The 24,169-nt window shown below is 39.0% G+C and overlaps 1 protein-coding gene across 1 annotated transcript in view; it reads left to right on the forward strand.

Moving 5' to 3' along the window:
• The window catches only part of TM7SF3 (transmembrane 7 superfamily member 3), a 31,800-nt gene that overhangs the window by 5,092 nt on the left and 2,539 nt on the right, over positions 1–24,169 (forward strand). Inside the window, exons 2-10 of the mRNA XM_008591615.1 lie at positions 2,215–2,369; positions 5,965–6,115; positions 6,793–6,913; positions 8,056–8,227; positions 12,285–12,462; positions 17,954–18,040; positions 19,753–19,833; positions 20,461–20,613; positions 23,815–23,912. Of these exons, the coding sequence (XP_008589837.1) occupies positions 2,215–2,369; positions 5,965–6,115; positions 6,793–6,913; positions 8,056–8,227; positions 12,285–12,462; positions 17,954–18,040; positions 19,753–19,833; positions 20,461–20,613; positions 23,815–23,912 (1,196 nt within the window). The remainder of the gene's footprint in view (positions 1–2,214; positions 2,370–5,964; positions 6,116–6,792; positions 6,914–8,055; positions 8,228–12,284; positions 12,463–17,953; positions 18,041–19,752; positions 19,834–20,460; positions 20,614–23,814; positions 23,913–24,169) is intronic.

The raw sequence follows: 24,169 nt of genomic DNA on the forward strand, positions 1-24,169 counted from the left end.
AGGGGGTGGAAATTCAGTTAACTCCTAGGAAAACAGACTGATACTGTGTAGTTTGACAGACTAGAATGGGTGGTATTTTTAAGACTTGGGAGATAGATAGTAGATGGCACCAAAATTAAAGTGCAATATATGAAACGTTTTTAGTGGAATTTACTGAGATCCATTTACTTTTATCTGTAATTTGGTTTCCTAATAAAATAATCATGATGATGGGAATGCCTGGAAAATATAAAAATATTTTTCTTGTACACACACACACACACACACACCCACACACACACACACACACCCTTCACATTTTCCAGTCTTCCTTACCCAGATTCTGTCAGCCACTCCCCTAATGTTTTTACCTCTATTCTGGCTGAAGTTGGGTCCATATAAAATGTAAAATATCTTTCTGATTACATAAATGGAGGAAATATACCATCTTCATTTGTTGTAATTGTTACAAGTATTAAAATTTTAGAAATTCAATCATAACCACAAATAACCTTTTTTTCTATCATCAATTAAAAAACTTTTTGTATCATCAATTTAAAAAATTGCATTGAGTTATAAAGGTAATATAGCATCACAGAGCTTGGGAAAATTTGTAGAGATTAATTATTATTGTAGTCTTAGCATTATTTGTATGTTCTTTTTCTCTTTCCTTCCACAGGTTAACCATTCTTGATAGTTTTTTGTTTTGTTTTGTTTTTTTCCAGTGCGCCACTGGGCCGGCCCAAATAACCTTTTTTTCTATCATCAATTAAAAAACTTTTTGTATCATCAATTTAAAAAATTGCATTGAGTTATAAAGGTAATATAGCATCACAGAGCTTGGGAAAATTTGTAGAGATTAATTATTATTGTAGTCTTAGCATTATTTGTATGTTCTTTTTCTCTTTCCTTCCACAGGTTAACCATTCTTGATAGTTTTTTGTTTTGTTTTGTTTTTAATCGTCCAGAAGGAGTATTTGTATCTTTTAAAAAAATATTGAAAATTGGCCTTCTTGGGAAATGGTACATAAAAATGTATTTTTAAGTTATTTTAGTGTCTGTAATGTTTTCTTTTATCACCTGCTGACTCTAATTTCCTTCTGAAATAAAACATGATATTTCCACTGTGGGACTTGGGTGAATTATAATCTTTTTGTCATCAACTCCTTTTCATCTATATTAAATTTAAATCTTTTTTCCTGTTTTTAGATCTGAACCCCCAAAACTGTTTATGTAATGCTTGGGTGCTCTTCTGCTATTTTTGCAGAGATCTGCTGACTATAAGGAGGGGGGTGAGGTGGGAATCCAGGACCACACGGAAGTAAAAGCAACCTAATTTAGTGGTTTACTTGAGAATTAGACTGGAAAAAGAAAGAACTGGTGTGCAGCTGGAAGAGAGACATGTCACAGAGAACCGTGCACAGAGTGAGTGAGTGAAACACACCCAGACAGTGGAGGCAGGTACTCAGGAGGGAGAGGCCTAGCTGAGGTGTTGGAAAACTATTCTTGTTATAACTGATCTTTTACATGGACTTTGAGCTTGATCCTTAAACAAGCAAACAAAAAATCCCTTTTCCAGAATGCCTGTGGTTCATGATTGTATGTGAAGTGACTGGTGTGGACACCCCAAGCGTTTTTGCCAATGTTGATGGCACCTTCCTTTGTGAATTAGGAATTAGAATTGTGGATACAATCCCAGTTTTACAGATGAGGAGATTGAGGCTTAAGGAAATTAAGTGACTTCCCTAAAAATCACACAGCTAGTAAATGGTAAGATTAAATTGAAGCTACCTGTGTCCCTCCAGGCTGGGCTGATGTTAGAATTCACTATTTGGTATTGTTCTTTAATCCCAGCACATTCACGATTTTTAGTAGCCTTACAGGGTCGTTCATCCTTAAATTCGGGTACTCTGTTTCAAAGGGAATTGTTGCTGCTACCAGATGGGAAATATTTCTGGGCTCTGGAGCCCATCCTCAGTATTGTTCACATCTTTTGAAATACCTTTCTTCGATTTTAGTTCTCAGTTCCACCACTTCCTAGCTAAGTGACCCTGGGTGGGCTGCTTCACCTTTTAGGGTTCATTGTCCTCATCAGTGAAATGGGCATAATAGTACAATTTACCTCCAGTTTTTCTGAGGATTAAATTAACATTCCACATTTGTTTATGAATGTGATTTCTACAAAATTGATATGAGAGGTACAAATGTTATAATGAAAAATTTCTCCCATCGTAGGTCTTCTTGAATTTTCGATGGGGAACTTTAGATACTTCAAGCTCAACAGGCTCTTTCCAGAGGAAGCTATTTTGCGTCACATTTCTAGCAATGTGACTTTTCTTATTTTCCAAATACACTCACAGTATCAGAATACAACAATTTCTTTTTCTAAGGTAAGTACAAAGAATTATTTCAGTAAAAATTATTTCCATATTGGGCCCCCGTTGCCGGTCCCGGTCCAGTACGGGGGCGACACTGAGGGTTGCGATCTTGTTGCTGGACACGGAAAAAAAAAAAAAAATTATTTCCATATTTTTCGGTCTTATATTTAGTATATGCATTAGCATTTGATGTCTCTTTATGTTTAAGACTTTTTGTCTTAAATCTTAAAAAAAAAATCAAAATTGAGTCCTCTCAGGTTAGTGATGGAGGCTGAGGAAGAGGTGTGTCACAGGCCTTTCTTGAGTGTGGTGGTCTCTGATGTAAAGAGGAGGTGTTAGCAGAGGGGGTGGAGGGTAGGTACCCTGTGCCAAATGTCTCCTCTCTGCGGCTAACTTTTCTCATGATCCCACCTTTTTTTTTCTTACTGTAGTGGGTCCTTAATAATTTTTACCTGAGAATATATTCTAATGGGTTTTCATTTTTGTGTAGCTATTTAGTGTTGAAGTTCAGTAAGATTCCTATAGGATAGACTTTATTCTTTGGAGTCTCTCATGCAAACAAAAGAATTATAACACTCAGTTCATCCAGCCCCGTGCTGTTCTTCCAGCAGTGTTAAGGACTCTGTTATAGACATCGTTGCTAACCTCCTTAACCTCAACCTCAGCTTTGCAAAGCTTTTAAGATGCCCTGGATTAGCTTAAGTTGTTAAGAATCTGCCATTTATGGTAAACTTTTACAAATTTTTTTACAAGAATACTTCAAAAAGTTTGTGGAAAAATAGAATTAAAAGATAATATGAATCTTTCTGTAAATTTTTTTTTTTTTTGGCTGTTGGCTGGTGTCAGGATCTGAACCCTTGACCTGGGTGTTGTAACACCATGCTCTGACCAACTGAGACTGTGAACTTTTTGAAGTACCTTCATATGTGACTCCTTAGACTAATAAATGTATTTCACTCTGTATGAAGTTGCACTTCTATTTGTCCTAAGCCTATCTTATAATATTCTGGAATTTGATAAACAAAACTGTCTTAACCCAGTTCATATGTAATGCTTTAGGCCTTGGTCATACTATCTTTCCTAGTATTTTGTATTTTTTTCTTTCTGCCTTCCTATACTTACCATGAAGGTTTTGCCATTGTGTATGTATTGGGGTGGGGCGGGGAAGATAGTTAATAGATCAGAAATGAAAGAGTTTGTCTAAGGAAAAAGAGGAAAAGAAATTGTGTTAATTGCAAGAGATAACAATGTCTTACCCATAGGTTGATTTTGCCTGAGTTCTTTGCAGCCAGAGCAGAAAGTAAAGCATGTTAAATTTCCTGAAAAGGAGGAAGTATGCCAATTCCTCAGGGAAGGCCAAGTTTTTTCTGGCACTAAATTTAAAAGAAAACTTCCTATTCAGGCTCTTATATAGGAGACATTGTAAAATTGCACATAGGTAATTTCCTTTTTTTTAATGCTAGCTCAGTTTAAAAAATTTTTAATTGACAAATAATAAGATGATTTCCTTCTTAATGACATCATAGCAAAGACAATATTTGAAGGAAAAGAGAAAGGATGGGGGAAAACAGCATTTATACTTATTGAATGCCTACTATGTGTTGGGCTAGTGGTTCTTAAGCTCCTGGGGCCATAGACTATTCAAGGCAATGGACTCTGTCCCAGGCAAAATTTATGATTTCATGGGGGCATATGTGTATAATTTCATAGGGACCTCTGAAAACTCAGTGGGAACCCCAGGCCCCTGGTTAGGAACCCCTGTGTTTGGTTTTCCATATAGTTAAATCTCAAAACAGCTCAACAAAGTGGTTGTAATACCTGTTTCTATGTCTGAGGAAACAGCTTGGTGTGTTAGTTCGTTTTCTGTTGCTTGTAACAGAATATCTGACACTAGGTAATTTATAAAGAAATAAAATTTATTTCTCACAGTTTGGAGGTTGGGAAGTCCAAGGTTGAGGGGGCACATCCGGCGAATGCCTCCTTCCTGGTGGGGACTCTCTGCAGAGTCCTGAGTTATCACATGTGAGGGAGGAAGAGTCTCTTAATGTGCTCACTTGCTCTCATAAAGCCACCATTGCCACTCCTGTAATAACTCATTTATTCATTAACCCATTAATTCATGAAAGGCCTAATCCATTCATGGGGACAGAGCCCTCATGATCCAATCACCTCCTGAAAAGTCCCGCCTTTAAAATACCATAGTTGGATTTCCCACAGTCTTAACACTGTTACAATGGGGATCGAGCTTCAATATGAGTTTTGGGGGAACATTCAAACTATAGCAGTTGGATAAAGGGATGTCAACATAACTAAAACATGACAAAAGAGGCGTGGATGAATGGCATCTTGGGCCTCAATTTCTATGCAGAAATGATTTTAGCTATCCTAAATTATTATAGTTTTCATTTCTTGGGCTGCCTTTAGTGCCCACTATGTACACTACTTAGAAGATGCTGACCAGAACTGCACGTGGTCTATGTGGAGAATTGATTTTGTTTCCCGTGCCCTCCCTGATGAAGCATGGTACTTTGGGTTTTTTGGGTCATCATAGCAGTTGGTTCTTTGAAGCTATCGATCCTACAGTTAATCAGTTATTATTTGAGTCATTTTCCCTCATGCTTGTCAAATTGAAACTGATCTGGTACTTCTTTCTTCCCATTTCCTTAGCTTTAAGAGAACACCCTGAATCTATTACCCCTTAGCTTACATTTTATTATTCAAAAAGCTTTCCAAGCAAATGAGAGTGGGGGATGGTAGAGGGGAGGGGTACGAGGAAGGATTAGGAAGGAGCACAGGATGCTTTTTGGGGTGATACATATTATCTTGATCATGGCAATGGATTTACAGGTGTCTACATGTATCAGAACTTACCAAATAGGATAATTTATGTGCAGTTTATAATATGTCAATTATAACTCAATTTAAAAAGCTTTCTAAAAACTGTGAACTCCTTGGGGGCAGGGCTCATGTTTTTGTCTTGGTGGTCTCAGTACATAACATAGTAAATTTCAATTCAGATGAATTGAAACGCTTGGGAATTTCACTGTGCATCTGCTATTCCTGGTCAAAGATCACAGTTAAGGACTGAAGGTGTGTATCCCCCCAAATTCATATGTTGAAATCCTAACCCCTAAAGTGTTGATACTAGGCACTGTCCTCATGCATGGTGTTAGCGCCCTTATCAAAGAGGCCCCACAGAGCCCCTTTCCCCTTCTGCCATGTGAGGAAGTAGCCAGAAGTTGGCACTCTGCAACTTGGAAGATGGTCCTCACCAGAACCTGAACATGCTGGCACTCTGATCTCAGACTTGCAGCCTCCAGAACTGTGAGAAATACATTTTTGTTTATAAATTACCTAATCTATGATTTCTTCATTAAAGCAGCCTGAACTGACCAAGACTATCATATATTTTAAAGAGGTCTTCCATGTGCATGTGCGGGCGCATGAACAAAACGATCAAAAGAATTCTCTATTTAAGGAAGGTCTATTTTTTTTTTCCTTTTTCTTTTGGGAACATTTGGAATAGGACATGCATATTAAGTAGGCTCTGGAATATATATATTTTGTTTAAGACCCTACTCATGATGACTTTTCTTCCTAATTGCAGACTTTCCTTCCCAATAACTCGGGAACAGGCACTGACAGAGGACTGGTTTTCATTCTTAGACCAGAGCAGAGCATGTGCAGTTGGCACTTGGAGACTTTAGATGCAGAGCCGGTCCAAAATGTGGCCATCCCACTCTCCTACTCAGAAAGAGGTAACCTTTCTGTCTTCAGCTCCCTGTTACTTTCTGGAATATGGGATGTGATTATGAAAACTTAAGGGAAATTATAATCCTATTAAGATTGTTTATCACAAGTACAATTTATTTAATCAGAAATATTTTAATAGCAAGGGAGCTAGAAAATTTTCATGATGACTGAAAACTCAGGTACTGACTAGGAAAATATATTTATTCACTCAAAAAGCATTTGGGGAGCCCCTGGAGAAGAGCAGAAAGGCAAGACATAGTCCTTAACAGTTTAGTTGGTTATTCTAGGCAGAGGAAGCAGTAAGTTTAATGTCATGAAGAACAGTGTATTTGGAGAATGGTGAGCAGTGGGTATGGCTGCAGCCAGGGTACAAAAGGGATTGTATACAGTCTGGGCGGTGCCACAATTGTATACACAGAGACCATCAGACCTGCAAAGCCTAAAGTACCCACTCTCTGGCCCTTTACAGAAAAGGTTTGCCATCCCCAGCTCCAAGGCCCTTGACCTCAGTTAGCTTCACCCTCTTTAACCTCAGTTCATGGGCTAGTACAAAACTCCAAGCTCTAAGTTTATATTTAACTTCTGTTTGGGAAGTTCTTCTAAGGGTAGAGTTCCGTTTTTCTGAGTATGATTTGGTTATATAAGAATTCTTTGTTTAGTAACTTCCCTATTTTTCATCCAGATCCTATTCCTGGAGGCTGTAATCTGGAGTTTGATTTAGATATTGATCCCAACGTTTATGTGGAGTATAATTTTTTTGAAACAACTATCAAATTTGCCCCAGCAAACCTAGGCTATGCAAGGTATGTCTATCTCCTAGCTCCTAAAACTGTTTCTGGAACATACATGACTAACTGTTGTGTAGATTCAATGAACTCTCTCTGACCCACAGTTCTGTACAGTAAAATTGAATTGTTTAATTTTTGGGGGGATTGGTGTAATTTAAACCTCATTACTAATATTTGAGCTGTCATTTACAGTTAATATTTTCCCCTTTCATTCTTGGGAACTCTTTTTATTTGCAGAGTCAGAGTGAGTCTATTATGAGCTTGGAAGTACATCCTAGTTTTTATAAAGCATTTTAACTACAGAAAACACTGTAGTTCTGAAACATCCTTATCTTTTTGTAAAGGTTTTATTATTTTAATTAGAACTTTGCCTCAGTTTCTACGTGAATAGTAATGATAGCCAACATTTGAGTAACATTTGATGAATGCTCGTGGTACAGCATCCACAGTGCTGGGTCTATGTGTTCTTTGTCATTTACTCCTAACCATTTTATGAAGAGGAGGCAATTGCTCTTATTTTACACAGAGGTTCCCTAGAGCTTAATGAGGTCAAGGTCTTGCCCACACGCATGCAGCTGGCAAATGGCAAAGCTGGAATTTTACGGTAGGCCTGATGACATCAGAATCTGGTTATTTAATTGCACTTGCCTCTCAGTGTGTCTTAGTTCATGCTGCTGTAACAAAAGACCATAGACTGGGTGGCTTCAGCAATAAACATTTATTTCTCACAGTGTTGGAGGCTGGACGTCCAAGATCAGGGCAGCAGGGGGGGGTTCTAGTGAGGGCCCTCTCCCAGGTTGCAGACTTCTTCTTGTGTGTTCACATGGAGGAAAAGAGCTAGCTAACTCTCTGGCTTCTTACGAGGGTATGAATCCCATCCAGGAGGGCTCCACCCTCATGATCTCATTACCTCCCAAAGGCCCCACCTTCTAACAGCATCACACTGGGGTTAGGATTTCAACATAGTGATTTGGGGGGGAACACAAACATTCAGTCCATAACAGTGTTTTTCTTTTCTTCAGAATACCAATTATTGCCCTGCAAAAGGTAAACTGTTAAATTGGAATTGTTGTTGTAGAAGTTTGAAATCAGAACTTTTGTAGAGACAGGACTTGCACCACAAGAGATTGATGTTCAGTTTTGTTGTTTGGCTTTAGAGGTGCAGATCCGCCACCATGTGATGTGGAGACTGGCCAGGACTCCAGGTGGCGGCTGCAGTATGAAGTCTATCAGTATTTTCTGCCCGAGAATGACCTCACTGAGGAGGTATTGCTGAAGCATCTGCAGAGGATGGCCGAGGTGCCTCAGGTGAAGGCCAATGCTGTCCAGGTAAATCTGGTTCTCATGATTGTCGTGGCTAGATTGTGGTGCCTTTATGACAAGGGGAGAAGTTACCCGGAACTGACTTCTTCACTGTTTTCTTGATCTTTTGGGGATAGTCACTTTATTCTCTTTTATTTTGTTATCATCTTGGGGGTTCTTTGCTAGTGATATCCCAAAATGGTGTTGGCTTTTGAGGAGATGCATTTTAATTACGTCAAGTTTTAGATGCAGCCACATCTGTGACCTGGTAATCTTGAGACATAGATAAAAGTGGGTGGTAATTTTCTACGCATTCTCATGACTATTGCATAAAAACTTTCAGCAGGTATGAAGAGAAAAAATAATGAGAAAGTGGTTAAGGATATACACATTAGCATTAATATTTGAACCCAAACTCAAAGTCTCTCACTTGGAGAAAAAATATACTCAGAGCTTTTGAATCCCTGTAGACCTTTACCCACCCCAAGTGTGGACCAGGCACCAGCAACATGGGCAACACCTGGGAGTTTGTTAAATTGTAGATTCTTAGGCTCCACCCTGCAAGTACTGAATCAGAATTTGCATTTTGTAAGACCCCCCCCCCCCCCAGGCGATTCTTATGCATATTAAAATTTGAGACTCACTGCTATAGATCATTTTTGTGGCAGGCTGGGTTTTATCTTTATGTCTTGAAAGGTGCCTAAGAGCCGTATAGTAAGTCATCCTCTGTCTAATGGTTGTTGGGTGGACTTTTTCTAGACTGCTCTGATTCTTCCCAGAAGTTGATAGATGACCAGATTATACAGAAAGGAGTGACTGAAACAGGGCAAATGTGATTAGCCTAGGGGCAAGGTCTGTTGCAGAGCAAGATCTTGTTTTGTTGCTGTGTCACCTAGGATGTCACTGTCCCATTCTTAGGAACTGTAATACAAGAAAACACGTGCTTATTCCCAAATTAAGATGCTCTGTTGGTAAAGTTTATCAGTTGCCTTTTTAGATATGACATTTTTAAGTCCATTTTTATCCTCATGAAGAATACGAGAACTTGCGTAATAGGCTCTTTTTTAGGTTACTTTTTCACTTTTAGTTAAAATAATGAAAATAAATAATGCATGGAAACTCTCAAAAGACTATGAATGCATGTCAGAGACTCTGGGGCCTGTTTGAAGGGGCTTCCACTGGCCAAATTTGGAACAATTCAAGCATCAAAAACCCAAAACAGATTGTAATTGTAAACCTTGAGTAAATAAAAATGAGTCCATACAGATACTAAAAAAAAAAAAGAGAAAAAAAGTAAAACTCTTCAGTCGCTACCATTGAAAGAGACTCAGACTAAATTACTCTGAAAATTGATAAAGGGAGAGAAATTACCTTGCCCACTGTAAGGGAGAAACTGATTCATTCCCAGTTGATGAGAGAAAGCTTCTCATAGAAGAGCGCCTGCTAATATAAGTAGAAGGAGTGATAGAATTAGAAAATCACCATTTTATGACCCTCAATGGAATAATTCAGGCAAGGATCATCAGTAAAAGATTTTGGGGGGACAGGCTATGTCGAGCTAGGGGTGAGTCTGGAGCTCACAGATGCTTCAAGCCTGTTGTCCAGACTGGGTCACAAACCCTTCACACGCAGGTCTACAAGCTAGGTAACTGGCAAAAAGGTCCTTGGAGCTGTAGTTTGGAGAGCATGTTCGCAAGGGGTAGATGCCTGAGGCAGTAAACTCCAGCCAGGTGGTGGTGCTGTGCATGCGCACTAACTTCACCCACACACAACTTATTTACAAAGAATGTGCTGCACCACCCCCAACCAGACCTAAGGTGATGGGGCCTGATTAAATTATTCTATTTTCCCAACAGGCTATTTTCAGGATGCCTAAGTAGCACCCCCAGATTCATTCTAATTGTAAAAGGAGAACTACTTGTAGGGTGAAGTGATCTTATAGTCTCTACCTTATCCAAGTGATCAAAGCTGGCTTCACTGATAGTGGATCCACTTGCATTATGTGCTCCTATGTAACACAGTCTGACATTATCACTTTCACCTATGGGATATTCTAGCAAAAAATGTTGAACCTGAGGCTGGCCATTTAGCTCACTTGGTTAGAGTGTGGTGTTATAACACCAAGGTTAAGGGTTCAGATCTGCATACTGACCAGCCGCTCCCCCCCATCCCCCCAAAAAAGTTTAACCTGAATTTAATCCATTGGATTTCCTGTAAATATAAGGAGTAAGAGAACAAGTTAGACACCTTGAGCACAGCCTAACAAATCCAGGTCATGGAATATTCTACAAGACAATTTACTTAATCTCTTAAAAAGCCATTGAGTGGTGGGTGGATGAGTGGGAAAGGATGAAGGGAAGGACTGCTCTAGATTACTGAGACTGGAGCTAAACACCATGCAAGAAACTTGGTTGAATCTCTGGTAAGAAAAAGAAAAGCTACAAAAAATATTATGGAAAGTCTGAATATAGACAATAAGAAACTTTCTTAGGTTAGCTAAGGTATAGTGGTTAAAACGGAGAATATTCTTATACTTAGTACTTTGCTACTCAGAGCGTGGAAGACAGGTGCAGAGCACCGGCATCACCTGAGAGCTTGTTAGACAAGTGGCATTGCGGGTACCGCCTCTGAATTACAGAGTCAGAAACTGCATTTTAACAAGATACCCCAGGGATTCGCAGGCACATTAGGTGGGAGAAACACTGTGGTAGGACATGCACACTGAAGTATTTAGAAGTGAAATGCCATGATATCTATAAATTACTTTAAGATGGTTCAGCAGGAAAAAAAGAGGAAGAAGGAGGGAGGAATAGAAAGCAAATATGGTAAAATTTTAATGATTTTTTAATCTGACTTATGGTATATAGTTTATTTATTGTACTGTTCTTTCAACTTTTGTGTATGGTTTATTTTTTAATTTATTTTTTGTTTTGGTGGCTGGCCGGCACAGGGATGCAAACCCTGGAGCTTGGTGTTAACAGCACTGCACTCTTAACCAACTGAGCTAACCTGCCAGCCCTCTGTATAGTCTAAACTTTTCATGATAACAACTTGGGAGAGTAGGTGGTAATGTTAACATTTTATTGAACTTGACCAGTTTCTTGCCCAGAAAACGTGTTTTTGAAGGCTAAACAGTATTTTTAAACAGTGGTGGTCTTCTAGGAGACTCATAATTATTTACTCCTGAAATTCTAATATTTAATTTTCTCACTTATATTTGTAGGAACATATCTATGTATTATGGTTATATAGGGCTTTTGTTTCTGTTTTTTATTTTTTTTAATTTTATTTTGTCGATGTACAATGTGGTTGATTATTGTGGCCCTGTTTCTTTTATTATGTAATTTAAAAGGGAATTTTTGAAGTTAAGGACTGCTATATAACAAAAGTATACGTAGCGTTTTCTTATTTCAGAGCCTGTTAGGCAGAAGTAAGTGGGTCTTTTTTTTATTTTTTTTTAATTTTATTTTGTCGATATACAATGTGGTTGATTATTGTGGCCCTGTTTCTTTTATTATGTAATTTAAAAGGGAAATTTTGAAGTTAAGGACTGCTACATAACAAAAGTATACGTAGCGTTTTCTTATTTCAGAGCCTGTTAGGCAGAAGTAAGTGGGTCCTGTGTCTGAGATGTTAACACGCTTTGTCTACGTCAGCTCTAAGCGAGTACTAATAGCTAACATCAGTGGAACATTCGCGCTGCACTTGGCATTGTGCACAGTGCTGAGGAGAGAGAGATGAGCAAGATAAACATGATCCCTGCCCTTAGTTCTTTATAAAAGTCTGGCAGATGAGAAAATTCGTTTACTTTGCCACATTATTTTTACTTTTTCGTACATTATTTATATCATATTTTACTTAAACTATTAACATTTTAACACTATACAAAAACTTTGGAAGTATTTTTTATAAGAGCTTGTTTGTATTAGCACATGTAAACTGTGTAGGGTGGTCTTTTGACCAAGCCTAATGGGTTGGTGTATATTTTAAACAAGAATTATGATTTAATATTACATGTAGGTGGGATTATGATAGAACAGGTTTTTTTAACTAAACACTAATCACGCATTATTTTTGGCTTCAGGTGGTTACCCTAACAGCTAATGATAAGACAAGTGTTTCCTTCTCCTCCCTCTGGGGACAAGGTGTCATTTATAATGTCATTGTTCGGGACCCATTTCTAAATACATCTGCTGCTTACGTTCCTGCTCACACATATGCTTGCAGCTTTAAGGCAATGGAGGGTAATTGTGCCTCCCCTGGTGAGTATATGGATTTAAACTTTGACAAATTCTTCTTTGGCTTTGCAGATCTATATCAGCTAGTATAGAGCCTAAGAGTACTTTAAAATGCTTCTGTCTAGTTTCATTCATTCATTCTGCAAATACTTTTTTTTGGCATCTGGTCGGTATGGGGATCCAAACCTGTGCCCTTGATATTATCAGCACCACGCTGGCCCAGGTGAGCCCTCCACCAGCCTGTCTCAAGAACCTTTTGAGCCCCTACCTTATTGCATTCTCCATTCTAGGTGTTAGTATATAGCAGTGGACAAAACAGCCAGAATACTTGCCCTCCTGGAGCTTGTATTTTAGTGGGGGAGACAAGAAAGACAAGATAAACTTATCAAATATAAAGTACATGAGAAAGTGATGAGTACTAAGAAGAGAAATGAAGGAGGAAAGGGAGATAACAGGTGGAGGGGAGAGAAAATTTGAAGTAGCACAGCCAGGGCAGCGCTTGCTGAGAAGGCCACGTGTGAGTGAAAGCCTGGGTGAGGCAGGGAGCCAGGCACATGTCGGGGGATGCTGCGTGCTGGGCCAACTGGGAGCCTGCCCGGGCCTTGGGAGATCTGCCCCGGCTGGAGGAAAAGAGGTGGAGAGGTGAGGCCGGGTCACAGGGCTTTAGCTTTTATTCTGAATAAATGGAAAGGCATTGGAAGGTTTTGCACACAGCACCATGGTCTGACTTATATTTTAAGGGGATCGCTGGCTACTTTTTGAGAAAAGATGGGCAGGGGTGGGGGCAAGAGCAGAAAAAGGGAGATTGGTGAGGGGGCCACTGAAGTACTCCAGGTGAGAGGGGACGGTGGTTTAGGTAGAATGGTGGCCACGAAGGGGTTGACAGATCAGTGCGTGTGTGCATTTAACATTTTGTTTTGAAATAGTTTCACAGAAAAGATGCAAAAATAGTATCAAGAATTTCTAGGAAAAAACCATACAAAAAAATAATAATTTCTGCGTCATCTTCACCCAGATGCCTCCAATGTTAGTTAATGTACGGTGTCCCTTTTCATTTTTTCTCTCTCCCTCTCTCCTTCCTTCTCTCTCTTTCTATAAATACTATACATATATATACACACACAGTACTTTTTTTCTCTAAACTATTTGAGAGTAAGTATAGACATACAGAGCTTTTTGCCCTTAAATGCATGTGTTTATATCCTTACAGAACAGTAGATTATCAAAATCACAAAATTAACATTGATACAGTATTGTGATTTAATCTGCAGGTATTATCAAATTTCACTAGTTGTTCTACTGCTGTTTATAGGTAAAAAAAAAAAATTTTTTTTTCCTGTCAGGATTCCACATTGTGTTTAACTGACATGTGTCTTTATAGTATTGTGATTTAATCTGCAGGTATTATCAAATTTCACTAGTTGTTCTACTGCTTTTTATAGGCAAAAAAAAAATTTTTTTTTCCTGTCAGGATTCCACATTGTGTTTAACTGACATGTGTCTTTAGTCTCCTGTGATTTGAAACAACTCCTCAGTCTGTTTTTCTCTCTCAAGACCTCAGTCTTTTGAGGACTGCTATTTGTTTTTTTACAGTGTCCTCAGTTTGGGTTAGTTTGATGTTTCCTCAAGATTAAATTCAAATTTTGCATTTTCAGCAGGAATACTAAGGATGAGAGGTTGTATCCTTCTCTGGAAGCATTTGGTAACTATTTGTCCCTTTACTGGTGGTGATAACCTTGATTGCTTGGGTAGTGGTGTCTGCCAGGTTTCTCCACTGTGAAGTGACTATTTTCCCCTTTAAATTATGCATGTTTTGGGGAGATAGTGTTTGAGTGTCTGTAGGTATCCCATTTTCAAACTCTCACTTGCTAGTTTTAGCGTCTGGTGATCTTTGCCTGAAACATATATTACTAGGTGGTTGCCACGTAGTGTTTTTATATTTTATCATTCATTCTGTGTTTATTAGTTAGCATTGTACTGTAAGGAGGAGTTTTCTCTTCTCTTTTATTTATCCATGTATTTATTTATATAAGCATGGACCCATAGATTATTATTTTATTCTCTGGATTATAATCCATTACTATCATTGTTTACTTTCATGTTCAAATTATCCCAGATTTGACCAATGAGTGACTTAATATATTTTGAAATAGGGTATGCCAGCAGATTGGATGAGGGGTTTGAGAGAAGGAGGTGTAAAGGATGACTGCTGGTTTTGGCCTGAGAAACTAGAGCGACAGAGCCACTGTTCACTGAGGTGGGAAAGACTGTCAGAGGAGAAGGTTTGGGAGGACATATCAAGAGTTCAGTTTCAGACATACTTAGTTTGAGAACCCTGTGAAGCATTCACATGGAGATGTTAAATTGACAGGTGGTTAGATGTATAAGCCTAGAATTCAGGGGAAAGGTCTGGGCTGGAGATTATCTTGAAAGTCACCAGATTAAATATATGGCATTTAATACGATGGTCTGGATGGTATCATCTGTGGAGTGACTATGTGGAAGTGGGAGGGGGTCTAAGGACTGAGCTCTGGGTGCTCCAGTGTTCAGAGCTCGGGAGATTGAAGAAGATCCCACCAAGGAGGCTGAGGGGCAGCTGGAGCAGCCAGAATGGTAAGAGAAAGTGGTCAACTGTGTCAGCTGCTGCTGACAGGTCAGCTAAGAAAGAGACTGAAAGATGACCACTGGACTTAGCAACATGGAGGCAATCGGTGAGTGAGAGCTGTTCCAGTGGAGCTGTGGGGTAAGAGCCTGACTAGAGTTTGTTCAAGAACAAATAGGAGGACGGGCCAACCCCGTGGCACACTCGGGAGAGTGCAGTGCTGGGAGCGCAGTGACGCTCCTGCCGCGGGTTCGGATTCTATATAGGAATGGCCAGTACGCTCACTGGCTGAGCGTGGTGCGGGCGACACCGCACCAAGGGTTGCGATCTCCTTACTGGTCACGAAAAAGACAAAAAAAAAAAAAAAAAAAGAACAAATAGGAGAACAGAAATTGGAGAAAATTCAAATTGGAGAGAGTTCAAATTGGATGGAAATTGGAGAGTGCTTTCAAAGAGTTTTGCTCTAAAGAATAAAATACGTTGGTTGTGTTTGAGCCAGGAATTAGGGTTCCCTTCTCCCTCTGCTAGGGCCATATCCCATTGTTAAAGAAAAAAGAATTCAGTGACACTGGTTAAAGCATGGTGAGCAAGACTTTATTCAGTCAGGGTTGAGGGATGGGGGGCTATTGAATAGGTGTAGGGACCACTGCGATGGCATTTTGCAGTAGAGGAGAGAGATGTGGCTCAACTCTGAGTACAGCAATGGGCAAGTGGGAATTTATAGCCAAGGATCTGGGTGGAGGTCAGTGGATGAAAAATTACTAAGAGAATAAGGGGGATTCTACCTAAACCGATGTAACAGGACTCTTGTTGAAGACAGGCCAGGGTGACCAGACATCACCTGGGGGGTGGTAGAGGATGAGGAGCCTGATAGAGATGGAGAGTGATCAGATATTGAGGGTGGAGGGTTCTAGTTAAACTGACTTATCAGAGTTCTTGCTGAAACTGGATTTTACAAGGATGTGTGCAGATGGGCCTAGGAGGGTTCAGGAACCTGACTGAAGTTTGGTCAAGCAAAGGCTCTTTGTCACCACCCAGTCTCCCACTGCCACCCATGCATGAGATCCTTGAGATGTACACTGCAAGAGGCCAGGCAGATAGTTCTGTATTTTAACTGATAGACTGCATCCTGACTCAGTTCCTTCATTCCCTCCCATTGAACTCTTCACGCCAGAGCCCCTCCTGATCAGAAAGCTCCTGGCTCTGTCTTACCTTGTCAGGCTTAGGAGGCTGAGAGCTCTGATCAGCTGTTCTTTCAGCCCAAAGCTGAACCTTCCTAGTAATCTTGGTCCTATTGTTAACTTTCATTTTCAAGCTTGATGAGTGCTTTTCCTGAGCTTGAAGTAGGGAGGATATATCCACCTTCCCCACTGTCTGATTTTACTTCTATCATCTGTCTATCCTGATACTGTGATACAGGATTCTGTATAGTTCCTTTCTGATGTCATGGAAGAATATCTAACTGTGTTAGTTTTTATTGGGTTGGAAGAATGTGCTATCTTGGTAATTGTACTTGCTAGAAACTTCCACCAGATTTTCATTAAAAAAAAATCATCCATCTTTTTTTGGTATGAAATTAAATCTAGAACAACAACCAACCACAGGTCTGAAATAAGCAGAATGTGGAGTTTTTATCTTTCGTTTAATCTTTCTTTTGGGCTCCTCATTCTCGGAAAAGCTGATGTGTAGGTATATATATTATGCCCTACAAATCCTTGTCTTCTGTCTTGTTTTTCTTGTTTAAATGTTTGTCTTCCTGGTATCTCCATCTAAGCACTCTTAAGCATCTTGTTGTGTTTTGATTTGTGGCAGGCTTGTAACATTTTTCACATGAGATTGTATTTCTGTTTTGTTTTTAGTTCAGGGGTTATTTTCTTGTGTTTACCTTGAAGAAGTCATGGTGGTAGTGAATTTAGTGAGCAGATTTTTCTCTTCAATACGCTGTATCTTTTGAGTAGATGTGGTATTTATATTTAAGTTTGTACCTATTAAGGATCATGGAGCAGGGGTTCTTTGACATCGTGAAGTATGTTGTGCTTTATTGTTGGTTATAATGCAATCTTTTTCCCCAAAGTCATATGTATAATTGATAAGATTTATAGTAATTTGTACATGTCTGACTTATAGTATAATACATGTTCTTTTATTTTAATGTGTTTCGGTTTGCATTTTTTATTGTGGAAAGCTTCGGTGAGCTTCCGTATGCCAATTATCCAGCTTTACCAATTTTGAGTCATGGCCATTGTCTTGTTTCAGCTTTTCTCCCACTGCCTCTCTGCCTCCCACCCTCTTTTCTCACTGGATTCTTTTAAAGCAAATCCCTGGTCATTTTACTCACAAATATTTCAGTATGTATATCTTAAACTATAGCCACAGTATCACTAACACAATTTTCAATTAAAAATATGGAAAATAGTTACGTAATAGCACCTAATTAACAGTCAGCATTTATATTTCCACAATTATCTCAGTAGTTTTGCATAGTTTGTGCAAATCAGCTTTCAGATGAGCTCTATACATTGTATTTAGTTGATGTGTCTCTTAAATCTCTTTTAATCCATAGTTCCTACTCTCCCTTTTTTCTTGAAGAAACTGTTTTAGGCATGTTCTGTTTTCTCTTCCTCCCCTCCCCCCAAGAAGGTGTCGCAGCTGGGGTTGCACACTTCTTTCAATGAGCATATATTGTCTGGTTTCTCTTTTTTTTTTTTAATAGCAGCAGCCATTGGTGTTCATTGCCTACATAGATTAATTCATTAGGGGCAACAAGGGTATTTTTAGGATACATTTTTAATATTCATGTATGGAATAAATCATTGTCAGTTCACTGCTTTTTTCGTGAAGCCTTGTTCTATTAATTAAGTACAAAGTATCAAATTGGTTATGTTATCCACAACATTTTCATTCTTTTTTTAGGAAGAGTATCCACCAAAGTGTTCTTCACTCTTTTTGCCCTGCTTGGTCTCTTTATTTGTTTCTTTGGACACAGATTCTGGAAAACAGGTATTAGCCTGATGTAGTTGCTATTTACATGCCTTGTGGTCTTTTCTCTTAAATGCTGCTGGGGAAGTTATGACTTGTAAGGAGAGTAAGCACTTATCTCCACTGTCTTCACAGATTTGTGGCTGGGTTCTTTTGGTAATGATTCTACTGATTTGCTCTGCATTTTAATTTTTTCCTCTCCTCTCAACAGTGGAGTGCAACCTTCTGTAATTAAAAAGGGGAATAAAATTTGGTTTGTTCAGCAAACTTTTTCAATTTCCATATCTGCTAGTTGACTAAGGATAACTGAGATTAGAAATCAGGGCGTCTCTGTAAAAAGTATGTGTGGATTTTGATGATGGTGATTGACTTGGTTTCGCATGAATCAGCCTGAGGGGCTGCAGTGCACAGTGAAATTGAAATGTCTGCTCAGTCCTGGGAGGTTCAGACGCCTAAGGGAACTTCAGAATCCACATCAGCAAAACAGTGGGGGAGTGGAATATAAAGTATGCACACTAAATTGGTTTGATTTCTTTGGGCTGCTTTTTATGTAATTGATGTTTTCAATTACTTAAAATGTTTTTATTTAATCAACAAGGTGTATAACTGAGCATCAAGGGTATAGTGTGTATAATCCTGATTTAATAAAGCTTTTTAAACTTGCTTTTTAATAAATTGTGTGAAATAGCTACTCCATTTCCTCCATTACAACACTTTCTTTCTTGACTAATTGAGAGGACAACATTGCAAAGAACATTTAATCTCTCCAAGTGTAGAATGATTCTTTAACAGTTTAATTGCTGAGCTATGGGCATAGTCTCCAAGATTACTAGCTTTTTTTGTTTTGTTTTATGTTGATGTATATCATTTTATATATATTGAAATTGAGATACAGTACAATATTACCAATAAAAACTGAGAAGAATTTAAGAAAATAGGTGTCCTCCATAATCAGGGTTATGTTTATTTGTGGAAAACACAGTTATCTGTATGCTTGCACTACCAGATATTTTAACGGATGCAGACAATGATTGTTCATTTTAAATAGGAAAAGATGAATTAAAAGAAGACATAGAAGTCACTTTTGCTTGGAATACTTTGTTATACTTTTTCACCATTCAAAATTTATTTTGTTTATGTTACTACTGAAATTTAGCATGTAATTTCAGGACAGACATAAATGACAAAAGTACTATTCTTATTTTAAGTAGAAAATATAAATGTATTATGAAATTAACAGGTAACAATTTAATAATTGAAATTGACCTATATACAAGAAACTGTATCTTGTAGTTAATATTTTAGTATTGTATTCATTTAATATAATAATAATTTACTGCAAATGACCTCTAAACTTCTCTTATGTTTTAGATAATCACAAGGATACTTCAAAAAGTTCATAGAGGGCTGGCCAGTCCGCTCAATTGGTTAGAGCGTGGTGCTGACAATACCAAGGTCCAGGGTTCGATCCCTGTGCTGGCTAGCTGCAAAAAAAAAAAAAAAAAAAAAAAAAATTATATAGAAAAATAGAATTGAAAGATAGTACTAAACTTTCCATGAACTTTGAAGTACCCTCGTATTTTTCTTCTCTGAATGTTGTAATGTGTAAATTCTAGGAGTTTAAGCATGTATTTGTAGATTAGTTATTTAAACTGCATTTATAAAAAGTTTACCTAACCATAGCTTGTTTTGTTTTGCTTTTCTTTTTGCCTTTCCCGGTGGTTTGCTACTAGAATTATTCTTCATAGGCTTTATCTTCATGGGATTCTTCTTTTATATACTGATTACAAGACTGACAACTCTTAAGTATGATGGTAAGTGAAAATTACATAGTTTCATTGGGTGTTCAGAAAGGAAGATGCTGGATTTATACTCCATCTTTCCTTCTACCGTGTGACCTGTGTCATGTATGATAGCCTATTGTGTTTGTAAAATAATGAGCCACTCACGCACTAAACAACTTTTCTAGACTACTCATTCAGACCTTCTCTTCTGGGTTTTTAATCTGCATAGTGAATTTCTTGGTACTTAGGGAAATGAGGGGCCATGTTGATTATAATCTTGTGTTCCAACTATATGATATATTGAAGATATAAAATGTACAACAATCAAAATGTTAAGATTTTCTTGACCTTATAACAAATACCATCATCACAACCCCACCCCACCCCATTTAACAGGATGCTTGTCATCTTTTCTCCCTCAGTCCCAACTTATTGACATGCCAAGCCTGTCACTAGTCCCAGGAGATTTAGCTCCTTGGCTGGTTTCCATGTCTGGAGAGGGCTGCTCCATGCTGGTTTCCTGGCACCGCTGCTGAGCCCTGTGTGCCTGAGCAGCAGGAAGCCTCAGGCTGGCTCTGGCAATGGTATTGTGTGTCTGATGGATGCAGTTGGAAATGCTGCTGGTGGTCCAACAGTTTGTCTTCTCCCTTTGTACAGTTCGTTTGATTCTAACAGCCGTAGCCGGAAGCATTGGTGGAATTTTCCTGGTAGCTGCATGGTGGCGTTTCGGAATCCTCCTGTTCTGCATGTTGTGTGTTGGACTCGTGCTGGGGTTCCTCTTCTCATCAGTGGCTTTCTTCACTCCACTGGGTAGGAGACGTGTAACTGATGTGTTTGATTTATTGTTTGACAGACTTGATTTGGGCTCTCTAGATTCACATACTGCCTCGTCAGGGATTTCTAGAGAAGGCACTAGAAGTAAGAATCCTCTCTTCCTCAAAGGCACACTGTACTAGATGAATTAAAGAATATCTTTACAGGTAGCTTTGTATCTCTTTGTTGTGACAAAGTGTGTGTGTTTCTGTTAGAATTAATGGAGTTAAAGGGGACTCTTAATATATGGCAGAACAGTGGTTACTTTTTGTTGAACTCTGGAACTCTTTCTTAAAGTGAATCTTGCTCAGAAGCCCAGCATATCTCGGGCCGGCCCGGTGGCGCACTGCTACAGTGCGCCGCTTGGGAAGCCGGCAGCGCTCCCGCCGAGGGTTCAGATCCCACATACAGACCGGTCGCTCACTGGCTGAGCGAGGTGCGGGCGCGACACGGAGGGTTGCGATCCTGTGGCCGGTCCCAGTCCGGTACGGGCGCGACACTGAGGGTTGCGATCCATTGCCGGTCACAAAAAAAGACAAAAAGGGAAAAAAAAAAAAAAAAAAAGAAGCCCAGCATATCTCACAGATCAGTTTGGTGCTGCCCTGATGTCAGCTGAGTTGGGAACCTGGTGCTTAGTTCCCAGTCTTCTCTTGTACCCTCAACTTCCACTCTTACCCTTTGCCAAGCCACAAGTGTTCTTAAGGTACCTACTTGTAATCCCCTAGGGCAGTAGCACAGGATAGTTTTTTTTTTTTTTTTTAAGTAATTCAATTTCTATCAGTTTTTAAAAATCTGGCTAACTTGTGGGTTAACTTTCTTTGCAGTTGTGCAATAACTTACATTTTCCAATTGTTGTCAAAATGAAAAAAAAAAAAATTGTCTACGTTCCAAGGTACTCTATTAGGCTGTTTCTTTTCTGTGATAATGTTTAGTTCTTATATTGAAATAATATATATATATATATATATTTTTTTTTTTTCCTTTTTGTCTTTTTTCGTGTCCGGCAACGGACCGCAACCCTCAGTGTCGCGCCCGTACCAGACCGGGACTGGCAACGGGATCGCAACCCTCGGTGCTGCGCCCGCCCCTCGCTCAGCCAGTGAGCGGGAACCGGTCTGTATGTGGGATCTGAACCCTCGGCGGGAGCGCCGCCGTACTCCCAAGCAGCGCACTGTAGCAGTGCGCCACCGGGCCGGCCGAAATAATATATTAAAGTTGATGGAAATGTTAGATATAAGAACAGCTGTTTTTGTGAAGCTGTCAACTCTTGAGAATGCAGCATATAATAGAGTGGAATTCATGTGCCCTTTGGCTGTCTAAAGATTTTTTTTTAAACCAGGGAGAATTGACAACCTGTGTGTTTACTGACTATCCAAGGCCCTTTGTTATTCCCACTGGCCTCCCTACAGGTAGCCTTTTATCAAAATAGTCCGATGAAATGTAGTGATGTTTAGACTCAGCTCAGTGATAGCTTGGAGACTATTTGTTGAAAATACAGATTTGAGGCCCTAGCCTAGATGTGCCAAATCGAATACTACTTAATGGGCTTCCCTCCTTTTTATTAATGCTTAAAGGGTGGAGGGATGATAAGTTAGAATTTCTAGTAGTTAATGTGTTTGTGATGAGTAGAATGAGTATACATTATAATGTCAGAAAAAACCTTTATATGCATTCTTTCTCTGTCACTAGCATGCTCACTAGCTTATAATGATGGACAAGGTACCAAAGCTTTGTTTTATCACCTTTAAAACAATCTCATAGGATGGAAGTGAGGAGGAAGATAATATAAATAAACAGAAAGTTCTTTTAATTTTCATGTTTATAAAAAAAAAAGTAGCCTAAAGCATTTGTCTCTAAACTTTTTGACAAACTATTCCTACTGGTAAAAACAATTTTAGAATACATCTTTTATACGTGTGTTTATTTATGAACTTTCTTATAGCTCAAGGACAGTTAGGGTGAACATTTCCTTAATGCTGGTGGGTGCAAACTCAAATTTTTGAGCATTACAACTTGAAAAATATTTGGCTGGCCTATCAGATCTGACAAGATTACTATTGTTTTCACCTTATGTGGGTAGCAAAGAGCTTATACTCTGAAAGGTTCTGTTCTTCACATGCCTGCATCATAACCACTGTTTCCAACCCCTAGATTTCTTTAAAGACTTTTTAAAAAAGCCACATGTGTATTTTGTGAAGGTTAATATGGTTAAACTAAAGAATATGATCCATAAATTTATCTCACCACAGCATGTTGCCGTTGGCCTTCAGAGACTGTGGGGTCCCAAGGTCAGATCCTCTCGCCCAGGGACTCCCACTCCACCCAGGACGTGTGTGTCTTGAGATATGGGGCTGTCTACAGATGGACAGGATGATGGTGCCAGTGTCAGTATTAGACAGTAGTCAGGCTTATATTCTCGCATTTCAAACTTAATTTATAAAGAGTTGTTGTCATATATTCGTTCTGGGTCCCCCTAAGGTGTGTACTGCATTTTAGAATCCAGCAGCAGGAGGTTAGTTAGGTCCTGTCTCTTCTGGTGCATGAGAAAATCACATCTGCCAGTGTGCCATGGCTTGGCAGGATGGGATTTGATGGTAAAAACCAGTTAAGTGGATTTTGCTGCTTATATTGGGTTCCTAGCTTAACTCTGAATGCCTTTTACTTGTATTTTTTATTTTGTAGTACAGAATCATAGGATCATAGAAATTTAGAGCTAGAAGGGGTGATTTAGAGTTTGGAGATGATATATAATTCAATCATCTCATTTTAAGGGTTAAGAAACTGAGGCCCAGGGTCACAGAGCTAGTGAGTAGAAGAGCCTAGACCATTCCAGCCACTTCTAAATTATCCTGCTAGTAAGTGCAGAGCATTTACCTGCTTGGTTTCCCTACCTGTTGCTGCCTCCCTCCCCGCCCTTCTAGAACACATCCTTCAAACAGGATTATATTGACAAATAAAGAAAATCAAAATTCATTATAGTCACCATCATATTCCCTGATAGTTACATTAAACCTTCGATGTGTGTCTGGGTTCAGATGTTGAAAAAATATAAAGAAAATCAAAATTCATTATAGTCACCAACATATTCCCTGATAGTTACATTAAACCTTCGATGTGTGTCTGGGTTCAGATGTTGAAAAAATGAAATTCAACTTGGTGAACCTGTTGTTTATTCTTGATTTCTCTTTGCTTTTTCAGGAAACCTAATGATTTTTCGTGATGATGGTGTTTTCTGGGTGACCTTCTCTTGTATAGCTATCCTCATTCCAGTAGTTTTCATGAGCTGCCTAAGAATAGTAAGTGTTTCATCAAAAGTTAGATTTATTCACTCTCTCGTCCTGGGCCTTTGCTGATCATTTACTGATCCTTCCGCATGTTTCATTCACTAGGGAGGGCTCTATGATCATCTGTGTCAGCTGATTGCTTCTAGATAGCTTGTTTCCTTTGAAAGCAAAGGAAGTTGAATTTATGATTATCACACTGTTTTGCTTTTTCCCCATTTTATCAGTCCATTTGTGTTGCTATAACAGAAATACCTGAGACTGGGTAATTT

The sequence above is a fragment of the Galeopterus variegatus genome, unplaced genomic scaffold (genome assembly GCF_000696425.1).
Source record: "Galeopterus variegatus unplaced genomic scaffold, G_variegatus-3.0.2 Scaffold7081, whole genome shotgun sequence".
Taxonomy (NCBI): Eukaryota; Metazoa; Chordata; class Mammalia; order Dermoptera; family Cynocephalidae; genus Galeopterus; species Galeopterus variegatus.